Below are 22,242 nucleotides of genomic sequence, written 5' to 3' on the forward strand. Positions count from 1 at the left end.
GGATTTGTTGGGCTCCAGGGTAGACCCCATTTCAAGGCCAGAAAATGGTTGTTTTTTCCTGCTTATCTGAAAATCTCTTAAATTGAGTAAGTATATGACTTTCAGCGGTACCAAAAGTCTTTTTCTCTCTTATGTGCAGGAATCAAACAAGTTTAAAGTTTTCTGGACTGTTGGAGAGGGCAGTGTTTGGAAACCCTTCCCAATATGAAGCTTTGATCCAATACTCAATTTTCTGGGAGTAAAGCTGCAATGCTAATCCCACATACCCATAGTAAATCCAATTGAATTCAATAGGACTTACCTTTGAGTAGACATGGTTAGGATTGTGCTGTAAATTGATGGGACTTTTGAGTGAACATAGCAAAGAATTGTGTTTGTGTGGTAAATCTCTCCCCATTCAGTTCTGTTTCTGAAGCGATTAGGCAGAGCAATGACCAACTGGTTTTGACAATAAACTATTATATGGAGTGTATGTATTTTTACATCTCCATTGTGTGTGTATGTGTATGGAGTCTTCCCAACAACCCTGTGAGGTAGGATTGGTGATTGGAAACCAAGGCAGCTCACAACAAGAAATAAATCCCTTTAAAATCCAATAACCATAAAAACAATTATAAAACAGTTGCAAAACAGCTTAAATTGGTATCGTTCTAAATTTTGTGTAGGGTGAGTGAAGTTCCTTATCACTTGAGGATACAATCCTGTACATGCTTCTCTGAGTAAGCCCCATTAAATACACTGGAACTTGCTTCTGAGTAAACAAAATAGGATTGCACTATAAATATCTCTACAGGTTGTGTAAATAATAAAACATCTTTAACAATCATGTTTATATAAATATTTTTTATACTATGTCCCGATAAGTATCTGATTTCACACTATGGATGTACATTATTATTTCCTCTACATTTTAAGTGTGCCCTTCTTCCATGGGGTGGTCGTGGTTCCCCGCTGTTCTTTTCATCCTGAGGAGCAGATTAGGCTGAGAGATGGTGAGAAGCCCACGGTCACACAGTAAACTTTATAGCTCATTTCCATTTTAATTTTTTTAAAAAAAATTACAGGCAAATTTTATGAAGTAGATCCACACAATACATTTAAAGCACATCCAACTTGCACTTAAAGCGCATGGCTTCCCTCACAGTTATATTTCCCACCACCCTTAGCCAACTACAGTTCCCAGGATTCTGTGGTGTGATTCATGTGCTTCAAATGCATGTTGGATATGCTTTAAATGAATGGTGTGGATCTGCCCTAGGTATGCTGTGCATTCATATAGTGAATTGACAAGAACAATTTTAAAACATACTTTTTTAAAACAGGAGAAGGACTGTAGCTTAGTGGTAGGGCATATGCTTTACATGCAAACGTCCAAAATTTAATTTCTGGAAAAGGCTATTGCCTTGAATCCTGGAAAGCCAATGCTAGTCCATGTTATCAGTAATGAACTAGATGGTACCAGATGGCCTGAGTTAGATTCCTTTGTTCCTAAAAGAGGAAAGAGATCCAAGGGATACAGTGACTCCAAAATTTATTTATTTACCTTTTTTTAATTTTGTTGTTTTTTGTTTTAAAAATAAGTCATACATCCATTGAGAGTAAGGGGTAAACAACACATATGTAAAATAAGATTTCCTACACTTAAATATACAAGTCAGTTATTATTATTTGATCACCTTTATAGATTCTATAAATTTTGGAACACCCTGGGAACCTTGTTTCTATTGTCTGCTACATTAGTATATGTAATAAAGCTCCTGCATTCTGCCACAAAGGGCTCTGCAGATGGTCTGAGGAGAATGTGAGGAATGGAATGGAATATAGAGATTGAAGAAGCAACATGTACAACTACGTAGACTAAATTTCCATACCATTCAATATCAGCAGCCACAAAGGAACATATGTTAAAAGTGGTGCAAAAATGGTATCTGACCCCGGTCAAGTTGTCACATATTAATAAAACCATCTCCCCTCTATGCTGGAGAGGATTCTTTCCCCAACATGTGGTGAACATGTGTTAAGGTGGCTAAATTTAAGAGTCGGTGTTTACAGAAATAGAAAAAATCACAAAGCAAGTGATACATAAAACCCCAGAATTAGCCCTGTTAAATCTATTCTTGAATGGAAACCAGACCCTTAAGGATAAACAATTGATTAGGTTTCTTTTAGTTGCAACCCAGTTATTAATAGCATGATTTTGGAAGGATATGAAATGTAAATCTATTGTAAGGTTATTCAGAGCTTGTCCCTTGATATCAGGTCACCTTACAAAATTCCCAACCTGATGCCAAGAGAGCCAGGGGACCTGTTCATTTCTAAGATGTGCTTGCTAATATTCTCTAGGCAAGGGGTTTGCGTCTGTATATGTATATGTTCTTAAAGAACATAAGAACATAAGAGCCTGCTGGATCAGGCCAGTGGCCCATCTAGTCCAGCATCCTGTTCTCACAGTGGCCAACCAGGTGCCTGGGGAAGCCCGCAAACAGGACCCGAGTGCAAGAACACTCTCCCCTCCTGAGGCTTCTGGCAACTGGTTTTCAGAAGCATGCTGCCTCTGACTAGGGTGGCAGAGCACAGCCATCACGGCTAGTAGCCATTGATAGCCCTGTCCTCCATGAATTTGTCTAATCTTCTTTTAAAGCCATCTAAGCTGGTGGCCATTACTGCATCTTGTGGGAGCAAATTCCATAGTTTAATTATGCGCTGAGTAAAGAAGTACTTCCTTTTGTCTGTCCTGAATCTTCCAACATTCAGCTTCTTTGAATGTCCACGAGTTCTAGTATTATGAGAGAGGGAGAAGAACTTTTCTCTATCCACTTTCTCAATGCCATGCATAATTTTATACACTTCTATCATGTCTCCTCTGACCCGCCTTTTCTCTAAACTAAAAAGCCCCAAATGCTGCAACCTTTCCTCGTAAGGGAGTCGCTCCATCCCCTTGATCATTCTGGTTGCCCTCTTCTGAACCTTTTCCAACTCTATAATATCCTCTTTAAGCCTAAATAGCTGTACCTGCTTATACACTTCCATATTAAACTGCTCATCTCCTGCTGCAATATCTGGATGATATTGGGGATAAAAGGAGATATCCTTGGCATGAGCTTTTCCTTACGTCTTTTCCATACCCGCATCATTGCCCCAGAAGTAGACTTCCACTCAATAAAATCTACTGTAATATTTTTCTTAATAAATGGGAAGACTGCTGGGTGAATATCTTTCAAGAGAGAATGTTCAATTTGGACCCAGTATGAGCTCCGTGAAACGATAAAGATAAGTAAATGTCTCCGTTGGTAAGCCACACAATAGTTTTTGAGAAAAGGGATAGAAAAGAGATGGATTGATTCCATAAAGGAAGCCACAGACCTGAACTTACAAGATCTGAGCAGGGTGGTTCATGACAGATGCTGTTGGAGGTCGCTGATTCATAGGGTCGCCATAAGTTGTAATCGACTTGAAGGCACATAACAACAACAACAAATTAAAACACATTGAATCTGATTTTGCAAAATTGACTTTTCAGGCTTGCCGTATTTTCAAATGATTTCGATTTCTGTATCAATGCTGGGCCTGCTTTTTCTGGATCTTTTAACATCAAAATCATATCGTCTGCATAGAGACTAATCAGGTGTTAATTTCCTTGCACTCTGATTCCTTCTATGACTGGTTTGTTCCTCAGTCTAGTTACTAAGAATTCTGTAGCCATTATAAATAAAAGACGTGATATAGGGCAGCCTTGCTTTGTTCCACTATATACAGAAAAAGATCTTGAATTATAATTATTGATTCGAAGTTGAGCTGTTGAGGGGGACTTTATTGCTTTCACAGCATTTAAAAATTGTGGGCCAAATTTATAACACTGAAGCAAGTTTAATAAAAAAATTCCCAATTAACACATTCAAAGGCCTTAAACAAATCAAGTGCTACCAATGCTAAGGGGAGTTTGTACTCTTACAAAATTTTATAATGCTTTATGTTCTTCTAACAGAATCTGTTATATATCTCTTTGGGATAAAACCAAACTGATCTGCCTTCACAATATTTCCAATTACCAATTTCAGTCCGTTTGCTAACACTGAAGTGAACAATGCACAGTCTTGGTTTAATAATGCTATAGGTCTATATGACTCCTTTCAAAATGGGTCTTTATGTGGTTTTAGGAGCATTATAATTTTAGACTGTGTCCAAGAAGCCGGGAACAGAGCACCCTCTAAAGTATTATTGAAAACTCTTTGTAAACAAGGTGAAAGAATATCTCAAAAGTGCTTATAAAACCCTCCTGTATAACCATTGGGGCCTGGAAATTTATTTGATTTAATCTTTCTTATGGCTTTACCTATTTCTTCTATAGAGATTGGATCGTTTAGTATCCTACTCTCAATTTCTGTGAGAGGGGTAACATTCACACTATTTTGATACTCTCTAATTTCTGTTAAATCAATAGCCCTTTATAGATATTTTTGAAATATTTAGCAAACTCTTCATTTATGATGGAGGGATCAAAGATCTTAGAACCCTTATCTGTATAAGTAGACTTAATTTTATTCCTAGCTCTTTTTTTCTGAATCTGATTGGCCACAAGGCGTGACCCTTTGCTGTCAAATTCATAAAATTTCTGTTTCTTATAAAACATCCCAATCACTGTTTCATTCATGTCTAACAGGTTTAGTTCTGTCCTTTTCTTTTCCAACTCTTGCTGTACTTTTAATGCTCCTGTTTCCTGATACATTCTAGTCAATCTAGCAATTTCTTTTTCTAATTCTAATATTTGCACCTGCCTGTGTTTCTTGAAAGCACTGAGTTCTTTTATACATGTTCCCCTAATTATAGCTTTTGTTGTCTCCCACTTTAGTTCTGGATCAACCTCCTCCACATCATTTTCTTTAAAATAGTGTTCTAAATCTTTTCTAATCTGTTCTCTACATACTTCTGAAATGAAAAGAGTGGGATTGAGCCTCCACACCGGTTTAGTTCCAATGTGTGTGGGGGGTCAGTCGCACTATCACTGATAAAAGTGCATGATCTGTTATATACCCTTATGGGACCGATATATGTTGACTTTTTAATTTAATGTAATATATCACTCGAGACAGCTACCAAATCAAGTCTTGAGAATGACCCATGTGGGGCAAGAAAAGAATGTGTGAATATAATCCTGAGGGTGCATTTCTGCCCATACTTTCTTAACGTCATATTTAGATAAAAGTTGCAAAAATTCCTTAGAATGGTTGTAGGTCTCCCAATGAGGAGTATTCCTCTGCAATTTCCTTCTAACTGTAGTCATCAAGGTGTCTGAAAACATGCCCTATAAGTTCAAGTTACAGTTAAAATACATTTAATTTATATATTAAATCTGCCCTCTGTTTCATGAAATCACCCCTCTGGGTCTTTCAGAATCCTTTCAGCTGCAAAATCGATTTTACAATTAATCAGCAGTGCCATTCCTCTTGCTTTGTTAGAACCTGGTGCCACATAGCATCTTCCCAATTTCTTTTGACCCAGTATGCCCACATTAGGCAAAGCATTATGTGTATCTTACAACATCAGAATTGAGGGATTCAGCTCCCTGAATAGTCCATTTAACTTGGATCTCTTAATTGCCTCCTCTAGGATGCACACCTTAGCGTGGTGAGGGGGTTTGAGAGTGTCTAGACCAAGAGACTAGACTGCTAGCAAGGTCACCCAAGGCGGAATTGTCAAAGCTGAGACACCAGACTAAGATACATCCAAACTCGGAGGAAGGCAGTGGTAAACCACCTCTGAATACCCCTTACCACAAAAACCCTATGAACAGAGTATCCAAAATGCAACATGAGATAGTGCTGGAAGATGAGACCCCCAAGGTCAGATGGCATTCAGCGAGCTACTGGGGAAGAACAACGGATAAGCATGGTTAGTGCTGTGACTAATTTCACAATCGGGCAAAGCCGAAAGGAAGCCCGGAGGCTGATGTGCACAGGTGCGAAAGGAGAGTCCAGAGTTGTACGTCATACATAGTAGGAACATGGAATGTGAGAAGCATGAACCAGGGAAAGTTAGAAATTGTCAAACAAGAAATGGAACATATCAACATTACAATACTTGGCGTGAGTGAATTAAAATGGACAGGAATGGGACATTTTTAATTAGGCAATTACAAAATATTTTATGCAGGAAATGAGAAATTATGAAGAAACAGGGTTGCTTTAATATTGAGAAGTGATGTAGCAAAAAAATTAAGAGTTATAACGCAAGGACTGACGGTGTTACATCAATGAGATTAAGCGGAAAACCTGTTAACATAACCATCATCCATTTCTACACTCCAATGGCAGTGCAGAGGAATTGGAGAGATTTTACACAGAAGTACAGGAAGAGATTGATCACACACCAAAACAAGATTTGCTGATAATAATGGGAGACTGGAATGCAAAAGTAGGGAACAGAGAAGAACTAGGAATTGTGGGGAAATGGGGCTTAGGAGATAGAAATGAAGCAGGAGAGTCTTATTGAATTCTGTGAAGCTAATAATCTGTTTCTTGCAAACACATATTTTGAGCAACCAAAATATGACTACACATGGACATCACCAATGGTCAAGATAGGAATCAGATTGATTATATGATTGGTAGCAGAAGATGGGGAAGTTCCATACTTTCAGTGAATACAAGACCAGGAGCAGACTGCGGTACAGATCATGAACTGGTAATATTGAAAATCAGAGTAAAGCTCAAGAAGAAGAAGAAAGCAATCATAATACCAAAATACAATTTAAATATAATCCCAGAAGAATATAAAGATCTACTAAGGAACAGATTTGAGGCTTTAAACTTAGTTGATAGGGAACCAGAAGAACTATGGAGTGAAGTCAGAGGCATGATCAGGGAAGAAAGCAAACAGACAATACCTCCGGTTAAAAAGAGAGAAAGATCTCATTGGATGACTGAAGAAACTCTTAAAATGGTTAAAGAAAGAAGGAAAGCAAAAGGAGATAGAAACACAGTCAGAACCCTAAATGCAATAGTACAGCAATTAGTACTTAGGGACGAAGAACTATTACAATAGTTATTGTATAGAAATAGAAGAGGACAACAAAAAGGGTAGAACAAGAGCCCAATTCCAAAAGATTAGAGAAATGAAAGGGAAATTTAAACCAAGAGTAGGGATGTTGAATAATCAACGGGAACACACTGACTGACAGACATGAAATAAAAGGAAGGTGGAAGCAATACACTGTAAAAGAGATGCAAGGATGACAGATTTGAGTAACTGTATGAAGAAGAACCAGAAATTTTAGAATGTGAGGTGAAAGCTGCTCTTAAATACTTCGAAGAAACAAATCACCAGGAACATATGGCATACCAATAGAGTTTCTACAAGGTACTGGGACTGAATCTGTTCAAATTTTGACAAAAAATTGTCATCGAATATGGAAAACTAAACAATGGCCCACAGACTGGAAGAGTTCAATATATATCCCAATTCCAAAGAAAGGGGATCCCAGGGAATGCAGTAATTATTGAACCATCATACTTTGGATACATAATGAGAAGACATGATTCGCTAGAAAAGACAATAATGCTGGAAAAAACAAGGGAGTAGAAAAAGAGGAAGACCAAACAAGAGATGAATTGATTCCATAAAGGAAGCCACAGACCTGAACTTACTAGATCTGAACAGGGTGATTTATAAAAGATGTTATTGGAGGTTGCTGATTCATAGGGTCGCCATAAGTTGTAAGCGACTTGAAGGCTTATAACAACCACCACCTTTAAATTATCCGTCATTTAGAATGTAATTCAAATACCATTTATAATCAGACATACATAACAGGAATATAACTGTCTCCTTCCCTTATACTCTTTAAACCTGTTAATCTCCTCCCTAACCCACCCTATCCCCCTTTCCCAATAAAGCCAGCATGTACATAGACATGATCTTCTAACAGCTTACATTGTGACCATTAACACGGTGTTGCAGATTCCGAACCTCACCCCAACCAGTAAGATTCTTCCCCATTCACGCCTCCTGAGGAACCTGCAAACAAACCCACCAATAAACTTATGAAGATGCAACCTCAAAGCGAATCACCCTTCAGATGCTGCACAATAACAAACTTCCCCTCCCCAAACAAACGAGAACCATATAACCCTGTATTGATTTGCAAAATACTCCTGTCTCCAAACCCCTGAGAGTTATAAACAGAGAGACCCCTCTCAAAGTCTATCTTCTCATGCTTGATAGCAGATTAAGAGATCTAGTCTGGGGTGGGTTCCCGTTGCAGGAGCCAGTAATATTTTCTTAGTAGCAGACTTCCCTTGGACTGTCTCCCAGACTCCTCCTTCCTCTGCATCTTCTTTCTCGAGCATACTGTCCATTATAACTTCAGGCAGATCTAATTGAAGTGTTTTCATGATTTCCAATACTTCCTGAATTGTTTCTATAAATGTTTTTCTGTCATGGGAGACTATAAGACAAAATGGGAAACCTCACACATTTTATTCCCTGCTCCTGTAGCTTTAAAGTACATGGGCACAGAACTCTCTGCCTTGACCATGTCTCTGAAGAAAGGTTGTGTAAAATAAGTACTTCATTATTTTCATATTTAACTTCTTTGAGAGATCTTATTTGTTTTAATAATTCTTCTTTGTTTGCATATCTTGCAAAACCAATGCTTATATCTCTGGGGAACTTGTCTCTCCTTCTAGTGCTGAGTGCTGTGTGTACTCTTTCCAGATCTTCCATCTCCACCAGGAAGTGGGGTAAAAGTGAAGATAGCTATTGCAAGATCAGTTTTTTAAAATCACCATTCTCAGATTCGCCTGCTATCCCCCTTACTCACATATTAACTCTTCTATTCCTCTCTTCGAGATCAGCCATTTTTAATTTTAAATTAGCATTTGAGACCTTCAGCTGCTTGATTTTCTTATTTTGGGCTACTGCCAGATCAAAGGCTGCTGAAGCTGTCATTTCCACTGCAGTCATTCTGGTTCCCAGGTCTGCCAGCTTCCTTTCTAACACTTCTTCCCGGCTTTCCACTAATTCTTGTTTAATTATTTTAAATTGCTGGGCTGTTTCTTCACGGACCAAGAGTGCTTGCATATTGATATATTTGCAGAGGATCCCTAGTCAAGCTTTATCAACAGCACAAACCAAACTATATGTATTCAGAAGTCCTATTGAGTTCTATGGGGCTTAGTCCCTTAGTAAGTGTGTTTAGAATTGCAGCCTTCAGGGGCATCCATCTTTACTCCTGAGTGCTTCCATCTAACATCTCCACAACACCAGGCTCCTTTCTTTCTACAATGGCCTTCCGGTGACTGGCCTGGCCTGAGGGCACTTAAACCTTTCTTGCCAGAAGCAAGTAGGCTAAATTAAATGTTCCTTACTCAGGCTCCATCTTTTAGCTAAGATTTCTATCTTAATTTCCAATGAGAGAAATGTTTTGTTTAATTGTATGCTCCAAGCAACTGCAGTTGATGCTTAATGTATCATACTTAATGACATCACTCAGGCCCATCCCTATGACATCACTAGGCCCCACCCCTGAAATGTCAGGGTTTGGGATGCTTCTGACCTGGCAACCTTAGGTTACTCTCCTCCTGCAAGACCAAGCTCACCATTTGGGAATTTTACTGGAATCAATGCTAACTTGGAAAGCTCAGGTGATGGCCATTGCCTGGAACAGTTTGTATCAGTTTAAGGTTAGTTCACAAACTGTGACCATATCTGGAGAGGTAGGACCTTGCCTTGGTGACCCATGTCTTAGACACTTCCAAGTTGCACTGCTGTAATGCACTCTATGTGGGACTGCTTTTAATCCCTAGTTGGAAATGGCAGCTGGTTCAAGAGAGTTTTTATTTAAATGTTGTAAATAAATAAAAACCACAGATTCTAAGTCTCCCACACATCATTTCATGGAGATCTAGCAATGTTTCATTTCACAGATTTTAAGCATCATGGTAATTTTAACTAGTCTGAAACTGCTCCTAACTTACTCTGCATGGAGAATGAACATTTCTTTGATTTTTTTCTGTTTGTAACAACTTTGTCATATTACAGTGTCTAAATGTGTGCCTTTTGGTGTATTAGATTACTCTGATTCCAATACAGTTATTCAAACTGTACAAATATAGACATATGAAACAATACAAAATGTTATTAGGTGATTGTATTAAATCCCATTCTTTTCTGTTTTAGGGTTTCTATATTTTTATTGTTTAACTTGCGATTAAGGAAAATACTGAAAACTGATTCAGTTGAATTTCTCTGTTCAGAAAATTTTAAAGGTTTTATTTTCATCAATATTATTGCTACTACTACCACTACTTGTAGTAGTAGTAGTACAAATTATATCCTGCCCTTCCTCCTGGAAGAGCAGTAGTATCTTATATCATCAACTTTATTGATAGATTTTTGTCATTTGTGGAGTGTGTTTCTGTTTATAAACATTTATAGTTTTAAAATACCAGTAGTAGCTCACAGCATCTACTTTGAGCAAGCTGTGGATTCCATGGGGAACTCTGTTACGCAGCCAGTCCAGCAGACTTAAAGTCACTGCCTATCAGATGATGGGCAGTGACTCCAAGCCTACTTTCTGCAGAAATCGGCTCTGTGATCGTGCGCCATGGAGACCTTGTCTGTGCAGCCAATCCAGCCACGTCTCTACCTGCCCCATGCCTGATCTCATATATGACATCAGGAGGGCATGATTTGGGAAAAACAACCTTGTGGGTCAAATTGGGAACTATGCCAGCCCAAGAGGCTCCCCTGCCCTGCGTTAGAATATTTCCTAGCTGTAAAGATTTCTGGAATGCGAGAGCACATTAACAGTGCAATAAGATACATGTCTGCTCAGGAATAAGCCCCACTGAGTTCCATGGAACTTAACTCTTAAATGTTTGTATAGGATAGCTGACTAAGAGATTCTTAGACAGAGATTCTGTCTTTGTTCCATCTGTGGTTTCATGGAAATTATGTTTCATCCTATTCTTTCATCCTTTAAGAATTTACTCATGGAATAAGATATTTGTGGATCTTATAGCTGTTTGTTCATTTTATATTTTATATATATATATATATATATATATATATATATACACACACACACACACACACACTTTAATGGGTAGTGTTTTGTTTTATATTAAATATTGATTATATTAATATATTAAAATACATTTTATTACATTTGATAATTATCTCATTAGTTTGATAATTTTGAGGTGAATTTCTGTATACATGTAGTTAGGTCTGCCTACCTCTTTTTCAGGAGGGCTTTGTTTGTTTTTAAAGGTGAGGCAAACTCAGTAGATCGACATCCAGTGAACAGGCAGCATTTAAATCATGCCCAAAGCGATTACCTAAAGACCATGCTGTTGTAGCAGAGAAGGTGTGCTTTGTAATTCTGTATGCAAAGTACTGTTTAGCAGAATTGTTTTGGGTGACAAATGTAGGGCCTTAGCAGAGTCTCTCTTCACAGATATCAAATTGATGCAGAGGTGGGAGACTAAGATGGTCCACCCAGGAAACTTACAGGTCCTGATGGATTCTTGAAAGCTCTAAGGGACTTTCTATAGACAGACAGATGATCCTATCAAGGCTCTTGTCTTGTTGTAGAATGGAGAGATGAGAAGGGCTGTTAATATGATAGCTTCTGAGTGTCTGCTCTGGCACTGTAGACCCTGTAGTGCTCCTTGGTATTCCAGTGAGCTGAAGGTAAATAGGTAGGCTGGACAATGGTTAAAATGGTGTCACCACAGATTCTGCTTCAACACTGACCAATCATTAATTAAATTATACCTACCAAGCGGCAATGAAGTCACCAAAGAATTCCATCCACCAGGGCTTTTCTGGGTTGTCTTTGTCTCATCTGCTGGTGGGGGCAAGCCTCTGGAGGAACGTAGGCCTGCTATGACCATTTGGCCCATCATTTTGAGGACAAAGTCGCTTGATTGTGAGGCTATTTAGATGCTGAAGTGTCCAGTTCTGCATCTTTTCCAATTTTGTAGGATCGATAATCAGCTTATACAGCCTACTGAAATGAATAGGGTGTTGTCAGGTATGCTCCCAACTATGTGCCCTTTGGATCTCTGCCCATCATGGCTGGTGAAATCAAATGGGGGTGGGTACTGACTGCGTAGGTCCAGGAAGAAATGACTGTTTCACTGCATGAGGGAGTGGTGCCTGCTGTCTTAAACAAGGTGGCGGTGTGGCCACTATTTAAAAGCTGACTCTTGACCCAGTGGATTGTAACAACTATTGCCGTGTTGCAAATACCCCCTTTGTAGGGAAGGCAATTGAGAGGTTTCTGGCAGAACAACTGTGGACATTCCTGAATGAGACTATCTGGATCCATTCCAGTTTCAGTTCAGACTTGGGCTTGAGACTGAATCAGGCTTAATCACTGATGGATGACCTTTATAGAGAGAATGACGGGGGAGTGCAATCTTCCTGCTTCTTCCTGATCTCTCAGTGGCTTTTGATCCCACTGACATGGTTTTCTCCTGGGCTGACTCTGTGGGATGGGCACTGGTAGCACTCTGCTACAGTGGCTCCATTCCTACCTGCAGGACCGCACCCAGAGAGTAGCTTTGGGAGAGCACTCTTTGCCTCCCTCCTGCATACACTAAGGAGTGCCACAGAGCACCATTTTGTCCCCAGCGCTATTCAACATCTATATGAAGTCATTGAGAGCTGTCATTAGAAGTTTTGGAGTGAAGTGTCATCAGTATACTGATTATACCCAGCTCTATTTTGTATTACATCTGAGTCAGCTGTGATTTTATAAGAAAGTGCGGTTTATAAATATTTTAAATAAATAACCCTGTTTACAAAAGTCACTTCTATTCAGCTCAGTTGATACATTATAGTCTAACAGCAGAGCTGTAACTCTTAAGAATGGGTTTTTATTGGTTGTTTCATTGTAAGGATAATTGCAAGTCAAACCTATACATCCTGGATAGTAAAGACTTGTGTTGACTACAAATAATATTTACTATCTCTAGGAAGTGTGAGTAACAGAGGCACAACACTTTATTATGCCCCTTTGTTAGGATTATAGCTTAACATTTCTGAAAGTATTTTTTAGCAATAGGAAGTGAACTGCCAGTCAAAAGTGATAGAACTAAATGTTGGGTGCCTTAAATATTTGTCTTAATATCTGTTAATGCAGCAAAACACTTCATAGCGGAAGCTGACATATTTGTAATAAAATGAAAGTTGATGTGAGATATTTCAAGGCTTATTAAATGTAAATTGCTAATACCTGTGTGTCAACAGTAAATAAAAGAGTTTAGCATTCTTTCCTTTTCTGTTTATATGAATTCATGAACCAACATTTTCATTTAGAGTCCACAAGGTAATAATTTATGCAGTACAGTTTTATATAAGGGAAAAAAACCCAAAAATGGAAGCTGAGCCGTGTAACTATGGAATCTTTTCCCAAAAATTTCCTTTCACCTAGTATATTAACTTCTCAGTTTACAAGGAAGTAACTTGTGAAATAAGACAACTGATACTTTTGTTTTTGTTGTTAGTGTGTATATTTAGCTTTCTCTGTTGCTTTTTTTTGTTTCCCTGTTCTCTGCCAAAAAGCCTTTTCCTCTCAAAGTTACATAAAAACAGTCACAATTCCACTTGTAGCCATATTGAAGCTATCACAACTACTAAAATGCTAAATTGTTCTCAACTTGTTTAATCAGCATGACATTTAAAGACAAATACCACTTTCTGGTATTTCATTCTAGATGCTGCCCTGGTAACCATGATTAGTCCAAAACAAGGAGCGTATTGGCTATTTTAAGGGAGCATTCTGTAAAAGAGAGAAAATATTTTCCTTTTTTAGGGCATCTTATGACGAATCTTCAGTCCATTCAGGAGGCAGAAGCCTATTTTTGATGTGTGATGTTACTAATGTGGCCCTCTGCTGTAATCCCAAGACTGGAATTTGCCCTACACTTAAAGGTTAGTGAGTGTGATTAGGTTAGGAGTTGGTAGCATTGTAATTAATATAGCCTCGTTTGGACAGTCAGTGTAGTCTACAGGAACAGACTATATAGATACTTTTCTTCCCTAGAAGTTCTACATATTTCTATATTTGATGAATTGAAGGGAAAACGGGGAAATGTTTGGAGCTTCAAGCTGGCTCCCTACGCTATTTGCATTAATGTAGCGCCCATTTTAAAAAGACAGAAAAAAGCAATGATACTTATAGAATTCCACTCACTTAAAATTCTGAGAGCTTCAGGTATGCAGATACTGAAACACTCAATCTTGCAGTTCTATGACAGTTGTAATTTATAGATTAGAAAATAGCAACACATTTTAGACTGATTTTTCTCAGTTTTAAAATACCAGCCTTTAGTGAGAAATAGATGATAGAATATATAAAACAAGCACAGAAACCAATATTTTGTGAACATTTGAATTAGATAATTTTTTAGAAATGGCCAGATGTCCACCATAATGTTTGTGGTAGGGACTTTGCTAGTTGAGTGGGATCTATTCTCATTGGTGATTTCCCTTGGAGTTGGATGCTGTAGGAGACATTTGTGAACTAATGAGTCCCAGATCTGATTCTTGTACTGTGTTAGTGTGAAGTAGTAAAACACTTATGTTGTATTAATAAATTATTATTCTAGTGTAAATTATTTAAAACTAATAATTCAACTTCAAACTTTAATATTGAACAAAAATAGTAGAACAGATCCAGATAGTATGGATGGCTTTGACTAATTTTGTTCAATATTCAAGTTGAATTATTAGTGCTAAATAATAAAGTGACAATCTTAGCTAGCAAACCTACTAGCAAAATCCCTATAATAAAGGCAGGTGGGAAAGTCTACCTTTATTTAAAGTAAAAAACAAAACAAGTGGGTCGTTTTTATATGGGCTCAAGCTCTATATTGAGTGATGCTGGGGAAAAGGTGAAATCTGTCATGTTCCCCCCCTGTAATTTCCATTTTTAGATAAGCATTTTTCACTTCTGCAACAGTCTACCTGATCTGTGACAAAAAAGGAAGGGCAGCACCAAACAAACATTGCTTACACATTAATCCAATCAAGTACATTAAATTAAATCTGTAAACAAATTATATATAATATCCACAATCTCAGACAGTGGAGATTTCTGATGACATTTCATAGTTTGTTTTCATATTTCATATAGAATGCATATTCTTACATAAGGATCATTTAATATTTAGTGCTCTTAATATAGTCCTAGTTACCTGTTAGTTCTCTTAAAGAATGGGATACTCTGAAATATGTTGGGCATATTAGGGTGCTAGATAAATTCTTTGAACTTTTCCTTTTTTCTTTTCCTTTTTGCTGTCCATTTGTTTTAGGAGTTGTTTTAGGAGCTGATGAGAATCTATCCTTTTTACTCTCTGTGCAGCCCTGCTTTTCAGTTTTTTGGTTTGTACAAAGGTGTGACGAGAGAACCCAAGAATTGCCTATAATTTTATATTATACACAGAAAACTAGAGAAGTAAACTGGGCTCCACCTGTGGCAGTGATAGATGGAAGTCCATTTTCTTCATGCAGATCTGCACCTACCTCATATTCATAATGCTAAAATCACCAATGTAAACAAGAAATACTTGTTTTCTACTTTGCAAGGAGCTTGGTGTAGGTGGGATTAAATTATTTACTTTTCACAGTCCTTCCTGAATTCATCTTGGTTTGGAGAATGGCAAAACATTGCAAAATGCATCAGTTAGGTCCCTGGTCTGATGGAGACAGGGATGGATGCAGTGCCTTCCCTGCTTCAAATGGTTCCTAGCATTTCTATCTCTCTGCTGCTTTCCATTTTACAGAATGTTGAGAAATGTTTATTAGATATATTTTGGGAAAATGCATTATTATGACAGATGGAGTATATGTGAAGGGAGGGCCTTTATATTGCAGGGACCCTAAGGGCTCAGCTCACCATGTCATCCCTGCTGGTGGAGTCTATGCCATCACTGTCAGGAGTGGTAGACAGAATTTGCCTCCGTAGAAACATTGTACCTAAGTGATGTGCTTTTAAAAAAATTAAAATTTCATATGGAAAATTATGCCATATCATCATCATTGTTAAGGATCAACCTATCTGAACTGAACTGTAGAAGTTAAGTAATTACAAGCTAGGGCGGTGAGTAGCATTGTTAAAGCACCCAGGTGGAAAGGTTACCCAAACTGTCTGCTTTTTAAGTTTGTTTTTAAATTACACTGATCTTGCTCATGAATTGAGAAAAGGATCAGTTTTTTTGTAGTTGACAAAGAAAAGGCAATACTGTCATGGTGGGAAGAGTGAGTTGATTGGATTGCATTTGTAGTAGTAGGATGGTTTGTCATCTTTTTCACCCAAAGCCCCAGCATTCTGCTGTGGTCTGTATCACAGCTATAAATTTTACTGTTCACCTGCTGAGTTACAAGTCAAACAAAGCAGCAAGTGGTACACTCCTATCTGCCAAATCACAAAGGCAGAATAGGAATATATTCTCACTTGTTTTTCCCATAACTTTATGGAGTAAAAGCACTGCACATGGAGCTATGCAAGCCCCAACAATCAGCAAAGCTCTGTGCACAGCACTTTGAGTTGCCATCGATTAACTGATCAGTGTTACCTGCAAACACCCTTGGACCTATCCTGCACATTATTTCATATAGGACAGATGGGCATGGCTTGGCCAAAACTGCTCTGCAGGCCAAATAGGAGGCATGGTGGGCCTAATTAGACCTACAGGCTGGAGGTTCGCCGCATCCTGCCATAAAGGCTTATCTAGTTTGAGTCTACAACAATTCCTATCTTGATTATTCCTATCATAATGTACTGCCACACCACTTCAGAGTGTGAATTAGTCCCCCTCCAGTGAAGGAAAAATCAGTTTTACAGAAAAGATTTTCACCTTCTCTCATGAAATTGCTTTTCTTTGTTGTTCCTTCATGAGACCAATATATATCACAAGACATAGGCTATGTGCGCACTAGTTGTTTCAAAAGCAGTGAGACTGTCTTGTCTGGCTGTGGTTTGAAACACAATTGCCCATGGCTGAACACATTTCCCTTCCCCACTGCTGATGTTAGGCCTTTTAGGACCATCCACAGCAAAGTTGGGCCAATCCCTATCTCTGCTTGAGCCTACAGCAAAGTATTTCTATTGGACATACCTTGGACTGGCAATGGGGTTGATAGGCAGTTAGTTTTGAAGTCTGTGTGAAGTTGACTTCAAGGTAAAACACATTCAATCTCCAATTTCTCACGTTTTGGAGTAAAAGGGGGTGGAGTTAAAGTCATGTGCTTCAAATTTCAGAAAACAAAGGTAAGACACGTGCTGAAACCAGTACAACTACAAATGTGAATTTTTAGCCATAGTTTCCATCACTATTTCTGTGTCACTGCTAAGTAACTTCTTTTTCCCCTCCTTCCCCTGGCTTGTGCTGTAATATTTAAAAACATCATATGATGACATGAATTTGAATGCACAACTTCAGGAAGTCTGTATCAAAGTTTTCTTATATTGCAGCAGAGCATTGGAATGTTTTGAGAAGCTATATTGATAAAGGTGAAAGTAATATAGGGAAGATGTATTTGCTTAGCTTTGATACATCAACTAAAGGTAAAGGTGTCCCCACACTTATACAAGCATACCCCGCTTAACGTCGCTTCACTTAACGTCGCCTCACTATAATGTACATGCTCCATACGTCCCCATACCCCGCTTAACGTTTGCATGCTTCGCAATAACGTACGCCACTGCCATCTAGTGGTGATTGCTTGCAGTACAAGTGAAGACAATTGCTTCACTTAAAGTTTATTTTCGCTTAAAGTATACTCTCCGGTCCCATTGTGAACGTTAAAGCGGGATATGCCTGTAGTGCAAGTCGTTTTCGACTCTTAGGGTGACGTCTTGCGACATTTACTAGGCGGACCGTATATATGGGGTGGGATTGCCAGTTCCTTCCCCGGCCTTTCTTTACACTCCCCCGCCCCAGCATATGCCGGGTGCTCATTTTACCGACCACGGATGGATGGAAGGCTGAGTGGGCCTCGACCCCTTTTACCGGAGATTCGACTTCCTCCTTCCGTTGGAATCGAACTCTGGCCGTGAGCAGAGCTTCGGCTGCGTTACCGCCGCTTACCACTCTGCGCCACGGAGGGTCTTGCACATCAACTAGTAGTAATCATATAATTTGTGATATAGAGATGATTTGAAAGAAACCTAGAAAGGCATCAGATTTCACAAGCCATGCTGCAGGCATTTTAGGAAATGAGCAATCCCTTTACTGGGATGAAAAGAATAAGAGTGTAAAAAAGTGTAAAAAAAAGTTAGTTGCTGCTGTTTGCTTTGTTTCTTAATACCTTGACGCAGGAGTAGTGTTTTATACTTGGCTGGAATATTCAAGTCATAAAGCAAATAGTTCTGATTTTCGCCTTGCATTTTGATCTGATAGTCTAATTTTACCTTGCATTTAATGCCTTTTTAATGTTGCATATGGTATCATTATGTCTAAGTTTTTAAAGTTCCAACATTTCAGATGTACTAGTGAAATAAGGCTAAAGTTATATTCAATATTGTATACTATATTGCTTTTCAAAGTATGTTCTAGGGAGTTCTGGGATTCCTTGGCAGTTTAGCAATGAGAAGAGAGTGAAAAACTAAAAATATACCAAAGCTTAACACTATATAGCAGGAGTGGCTAATCAGTGACCCTCCAGTTGTTGAACTACAACTCCGATAATCCCTGATGGTTGGCCATTGGCCATGCTGGTTGGAGCTGATGAGAGTTGGAGTCCAATCACATCTGGACTGGAGGGCCACAGGTTAGCCACCTCTGCAATAGAGTAATACATTTCTAAAGAGTATTTAATTTTAGGGATTTTTTGCCAGTAACAGTACTTGATTGTCATTTAGCATTGCTATGAATTATCCAGCCACTTCCAAGTTACAGAATTCTCAAAGGTATTAGCTGTTAAGTTGGAGTTATTTTGAAGTATTACTTTGAAGGTGTTTTGACTGTCCTTTAAAGGGGTTTGGTCCTCTACTTCATGTGTATGACTTCAGCAATTTAATGTTCTAGTCAAAGTATAAAATAACAAGATGCATATTTTATACTTCAGGGATTTAATGTAGTAATCTTAGTAAGTTTAGAAATTGGATTCAGTTTTTGCAGACAGTAAAGAATTTATTGATCGCAGAGCCTGTTTCCTAAATGTTATATCTGATTCTTGTTTTATGACAATTTAGGTTTATTATTGCCTTGGAAAAATCAAATGCCACCTTTTCAGCTGTGCATAGTTAGCAAGGTGTTGATACATGCTGATTTACACTGGAGAAATTATAAGTTCTTGATTGATACTACATTTTTGACACAGTATGATGTAAGGCTTTGATGACTTTATCAGACAGGAGCATGACAGATCTAATTGACCTGTCAGAATTTGGAAATCAATTTTATGGGCTAGCTCCCTTTCACATACATTGATTATGATAACTGAATCTTAAGAGATAATGCATGTTAGTTACAAAGATCATAAAATACATCACTTTAAGAGCAGCATAGCATCCAAACTAAGGCATGAGAATAATTGTCTGTGAAACTTTCACCAGCACTGCAGGCAAAGGGGCCATTATAAATGTGAGGCTGCAGTACTTTACTTTTTAGTCAGGACAAAAGTTATAGGACCATACTCCATTCTAACAAATCAGTGTACCTCCAGCTATTGGAAATAAATATTTGTATATTTTTCTCATTTGTACCACTGAATTATATAGTTGCATTAGGCTTACAGCAACAGTATTAAACTAAAAAATGATATTAAATAGTGTGACTGCTATACAACACACATAAAATATGATTATTTACAGAAGAAAAGGATTTATTTCAGAGTCAGAGTTACATTTAAAAATAGCATTTTATCACATGATTTAATCACATGAACTACAGTGGAGTATTTAAGCAATATCTAACTGAAATTGTTAGATTTCTGCTTAATGCTTTGAATATGTTCTGATTTCCCCTCCCCCCTTTAATCAGGCAATCCATTCTGTAGCTTGGCACCATGAAGGAAAGCAGTTTATTTGTAGCCATTCGGATGGCACCTTGACTATATGGAATGTAAGGAATCCTACCAAGCCATTGCAGACAATCACTCCACATGGTAAGTTCAAATTGGATGTGTGTTGTATTTAACATAGTCCATACACTATGCTTTAAAGTGGTTTGCGCTAAAGCAACTAATCTGCTTGCCTAGTGATATTTATTTGTTCTGGTGGCTTCTTCACCCCAACCAATTCTTGATACCCATGGGCCAGAATGTACCAGATCCTTGCAGTCTGCTGCTGCTTATATCATCTGCCTTGTCTTCTGTAATCAATTGCTTTGGGGGCTAAGCCAGGAGTTCTGCTTGTATTATTCCATCAAAATCACAAAGGAAAACCAGTCTAACTGCACCTACTGGGACCCAAGGCAGACTAGGAATATGCAGCTGATGGCTATTTATTTATTTGTTTATTAGGGTTGCAAACTGGCTCAGGGAGGGGGCAACAACCTGGTATGCTCCAGTGGTTTCAATAGAAGCTTAATATGCAGATGTCAACAAATGAAGTTTTTCATGCCATGGAGCTAAACATTGCCACCTGCTAGTTGCTGTAGATCAAGCTGTCAGACATCTGCAGCAGCTGGTTCAAAAACAAGCTGGCCTGGTTATTATGGGCATGCCAACTGCTAAACTAATTTGTGAGGAAGGGGGAGGAGCCAGCCTATATCAGAATAACAGAACACCATCATAATTTGTGAGATTGCTTTCACCCTTAGTGCAGGCACTGTACTATATATAATGTAAAATTACCAAGGAAATCCAAGGCTGCAGTTCTGTATATCTTTGTCTTCAAAACTTTAGGGATTTTAAAGTATACTGTGAACATAATTTTAACTACGATAGCTTCTTACATTTTGAAAGATATGTCTCCAGTTGCACCTTATAGACTTGTCTATGGACATAAAAACAATTTTACAAACTTAGCTCTGATTTTTTAGAAATTAAAATTAGAACTTAATTTTTAAGTCTGTGGACCCTGCAAAGGTTCTCACTATTTATGTAAAATAAGAACTGTAAAAGGTAACACTACTTTTTAGTCAATTGCGTGTTGATATAGTGGAGGTGAGTTTTTGTAAAAATGGCAATTTCCTTGTTAAACCTGCTTGCTTTTTAATAGTTTTTATGACAGAGGTAACAATAAAGGGGAAAGAGTTCTTTAATCTTCATAGCTCTCCAATTCAGTTCTATGTCTATTTACATGAGAGTAAATATTGGCTTCAATGGATTTAGACTCTCTCAAGTAAGAGAGTACACAGGATTTTTGAAGGTTGTTCCAGACAAATATATACTGTTTAGAAAAGATGTAGTTAAGTTTATTTGCACTGAATCTGCAAGGATAGTATGATAGACACTTGGTAGTGTTAATATAGAATTTTAGATATATGGAAATATTCTTAACAGTATTGATGTGGGTTCTAAGATTTATCAATTTATTTTTAAATGTAAATAAGAAATATTTTGTTTTAGGAAAGCAGGTAAAAGATGGAAAGAAGCCAGAGCCTTGTAAACCTATTCTTAAAGTGGAATACAAAACTACCAGAACTGGGTAAGAATTAGGAAACTTTTTAAACTTTGTTTTGGATATTTGCGGTAAATACGGACTTTGCAAGGGAAAAACTAAAACAGCTATTGAAGTCCTTATGCATGTATGGACTGCCTTCAAGTCGATCCTGACTTATGGCAACCCTATGAATAGGGTTTTCATGGTAAGCGGTATTCAGAGGGGTTTTTCCATTACCTCCCTCTGAGGCTAGTCCTCCCCAGCTGGCTAGGTCCTGCTCAGCTTGCCACAGCTGCATAAGCCATCCCCTTGTTTGTCCGCTGGGGGGCAACTGGGCTCCTTGGGACTATGCAGCTTGCCCATGGCTGCACAGGTGGCAGAGCGTGTAACCCCTGAGCCACTCACTGTGGAGGTGATCTTTAGCTGGCCCTTGACACCCAAGAGACACGAGTGGGGATTTGAACTCACAGACTCTGGACTCCCAGTCAGGCTCTCCTCCCCACTGTGCTATACCAGCTGTTACTGAAGTCCTTATATGACTTTAAAATATGACAAAACACACTACCACGTTGTGTATTCTTGAATCCTTCAGTTCTGTGCATCAAGAATTATTTTTTGCTGTGTAAGAATACAAACTGCAAGCAAATATAATTGTGAAAGTAAATAGTTTCTCAGGCTCC

At 38.3% G+C, this 22,242-nt stretch overlaps 1 protein-coding gene across 7 annotated transcripts in view; it reads left to right on the top strand.

Annotated features, from left to right (window-relative positions):
* Nucleotides 1-22,242, top strand: part of STXBP5 (syntaxin binding protein 5) — a 251,237-nt gene that overhangs the window by 90,971 nt on the left and 138,024 nt on the right. For 6 of the 7 annotated variants that reach the window (XM_061624073.1, XM_061624075.1, XM_061624077.1 and 3 more), the window contains 2 exons: nt 19,998-20,121; nt 21,529-21,607. In XM_061624073.1, the coding sequence (XP_061480057.1) occupies nt 19,998-20,121; nt 21,529-21,607 (203 nt within the window). Of the gene's footprint in view, nt 1-13,855; nt 13,942-19,997; nt 20,122-21,528; nt 21,608-22,242 lie in introns of those variants that run through there. The other variant, XM_061624079.1, reaches the window with a different exon arrangement.

This window comes from Rhineura floridana, chromosome 4 (genome assembly GCF_030035675.1).
Source record: "Rhineura floridana isolate rRhiFlo1 chromosome 4, rRhiFlo1.hap2, whole genome shotgun sequence".
NCBI lineage: Eukaryota > Metazoa > Chordata > Lepidosauria > Squamata > Rhineuridae > Rhineura > Rhineura floridana.